The sequence below is a fragment of the Alexandromys fortis genome, unplaced genomic scaffold (genome assembly GCF_014885135.2).
Source record: "Alexandromys fortis isolate MF-2015 unplaced genomic scaffold, M_Fortis_MF-2015_v1.1 scaffold_87, whole genome shotgun sequence".
Taxonomy (NCBI): Eukaryota; Metazoa; Chordata; class Mammalia; order Rodentia; family Cricetidae; genus Alexandromys; species Alexandromys fortis.
The window spans coordinates 2,326,935-2,329,188 of record NW_026067971.1 but is presented as its reverse complement, the minus strand read 5'-3'; the positions used below and the strand labels follow the sequence as shown (position 1 = coordinate 2,329,188).

Here is a 2,254-nt window from a genome sequence, read left to right as displayed (position 1 = left end):
GCGAGCCAGCCCCCACCCTCCTACATCAAAGTCTACGCTCGGTGGCTTCCAGCGTTGTTGCAAACTCTCAGGGCCCGGCTCCGGGCTTATTTTGGTGGTTTCCCGCGGGAGTGGAAAAGAGGAGAAGTAGAGCCCTCTGAGCCGCGGACGAGGGACGAGCGCCGGGGACCGAAGTCCGGGACTCTCCGAACCGAGGCAGCGCAGAACCCGCCAGCTCTCCAGCGGCCCTCGCCCGTCGCGGCCTCCAGCGGGGTGTTTGGACATTTCTGCTGCGCAGCTCGGACAGCAGCTCCGGGCGCCCGCGGTCCCGGCTCCACCGGCCAGTCGCCTCCCAGTGAGCCGAGCCCACCCCCGGCGCATCGGGCTCTCCAGAGCCCCAGCGGGGCTACCGGCCTGCGCGGCTGCGGGTTCGGGCCTGGCTGTGGGATGTTAGCTGTGGGGGCGATGGAGGGCCCCCGGCAGAGCGCGTTCCTGCTCAGCAGTCCGCCCCTGGCCGCCCTACACAGCATGGCCGAGATGAAGACCCCGCTGTACCCCGCCGCCTACCCCCCGCTGCCCACCGGGCCCCCTTCTTCCTCCTCGTCCTCCTCGTCCTCGTCGCCCTCCCCGCCTTTGGGCTCCCACAATCCAGGCGGCTTGAAGCCCCCGGCCGCGGGGGGCCTCTCGTCCCTGAGCAGCCCCCCGCAGCAGCTCTCGGCCGCCACCCCGCACGGCATCAACGACATTCTGAGCCGGCCCTCCATGCCGGTGGCCTCAGGGGCCGCCCTCCCTTCCGCCTCGCCCTCGGGGTCCTCTTCCTCCACCTCCTCGTCCGCCTCTGCCACCTCGGCCTCTGCGGCCGCAGCCGCTGCTGCTGCGGCCGCTGCCGCCGCCGCCTCTTCGCCCGCCGGGCTGCTGGCCGGCCTGCCCCGCTTCAGCAGCCTGAGCCCGCCGCCGCCACCGCCCGGGCTCTACTTCAGCCCCAGTGCTGCGGCCGTGGCCGCCGTGGGCCGGTACCCCAAGCCCCTGGCCGAGCTGCCCGGCAGGACGCCCATCTTCTGGCCCGGGGTGATGCAGAGCCCGCCTTGGAGGGACGCACGCCTGGCCTGTACCCCCCGTGAGTACTATCGCGGGCCCGGATCCTTGTTTCCTGTGCCTGCTTTCGGGTCACGGTGCCTAGTGTGCCTGCGGATGGGTCGGTCCTCCTGGACACCCCAGTAGTTTGGCAGTACCAGAATAGCATGCTGTTGCCTGGACCGGGCTTCTAGCGAGGGATGCGAGATTTCCTGAGTTCGTCAAGTCTCACGCAGGCCTGGCCTCCGAGGGAGAGCAAGCGTCTGAGGGGCGAGTTTTTGTCTGGGCTGCTCCGGAAACGGACCAACTTTGGGTTACAAAGTTGGAAAGCATCAGGAGAGGGAGAAGGCCTCTGCACTCCTGTTTTTCTGGCTCTTTCCAGCCAACCAGAGCCAGGCCTTCAGTAGCCTGACCCGTGTTTTCCGCAAACCCCGGAGGGTAGGACAACTACCCATGGCCCCAAGAAAAGCAGGCATTTGCACGCACATCTCCCCTGCCACTCCAGCTCACATTTTAGTCGTCTCCCCGCGCACCCCCAACACACTTGTTCACAGCTAGTCCGTTGACGACAGGGCCGGTGGTTCCCAGACCGGGGCCTGGGCTCTCCCTACTCCTGGACCCCAGGGTCCTTGGCAAGTTGGATCTGGGTACAAAGAAGAGGCATTTCGACACTCACTGGCTTAACACAAGAAAAGAGAGGGAGAGAAATATGACCCGTGACAGGATGCAGCAGTAAAACGTAGCTCTCAAAGACTTTGTCTGGGTCACCTCGATGACCCAAGATCTGGGTAGGCTTCTGGCCAGTGATCCCCAGCTCCTAGAAGGCTCCTCGCCCCCAGATGGCGTCCAGGGCCCTGCTCAGATCCTTCTCCCACTCTGTTCTTTGCTGGTGACCAAGTCTCTGAAGTTAGTCCAAGTCACTGGGCCTCCTCACTTGGGGCTTAGTGGCAATAACTTCAGTAACTGAGAAAACCAAGTTAGGCTTTCTTGGGAAGGGGACTCCTTAGGGTTATTGGGGTGTTGGGGACGTGTATCAGTGTTGATTGTAGGGGTCGCCATAAGCTGTGTCCCGCTCTCCTTCGTTCTCTTCCTCCAGCCCACAGGGGCCTCAGAATAGGGACTAGTTAGCTCTTAATTGTGCAAAACACAAGGAGCCTTTTGTTGCCCAACACAGGTTAGGGGAGTGACTAAGGGATATATA

At 63.8% G+C, this 2,254-nt stretch overlaps 1 protein-coding gene across 1 annotated transcript in view; it reads left to right on the top strand.

Moving 5' to 3' along the window:
* Positions 1–420: 420 nt before the first annotated feature.
* The window catches only part of Nkx6-1 (NK6 homeobox 1), a 6,024-nt gene continuing 4,190 nt past the window's right edge, over positions 421–2,254 (top strand). The window contains exon 1 of the mRNA XM_050155798.1: positions 421–1,096. Coding sequence (XP_050011755.1) covers positions 427–1,096 — 670 coding nt within the window. The 5' untranslated portion in view covers positions 421–426. The remainder of the gene's footprint in view (positions 1,097–2,254) is intronic.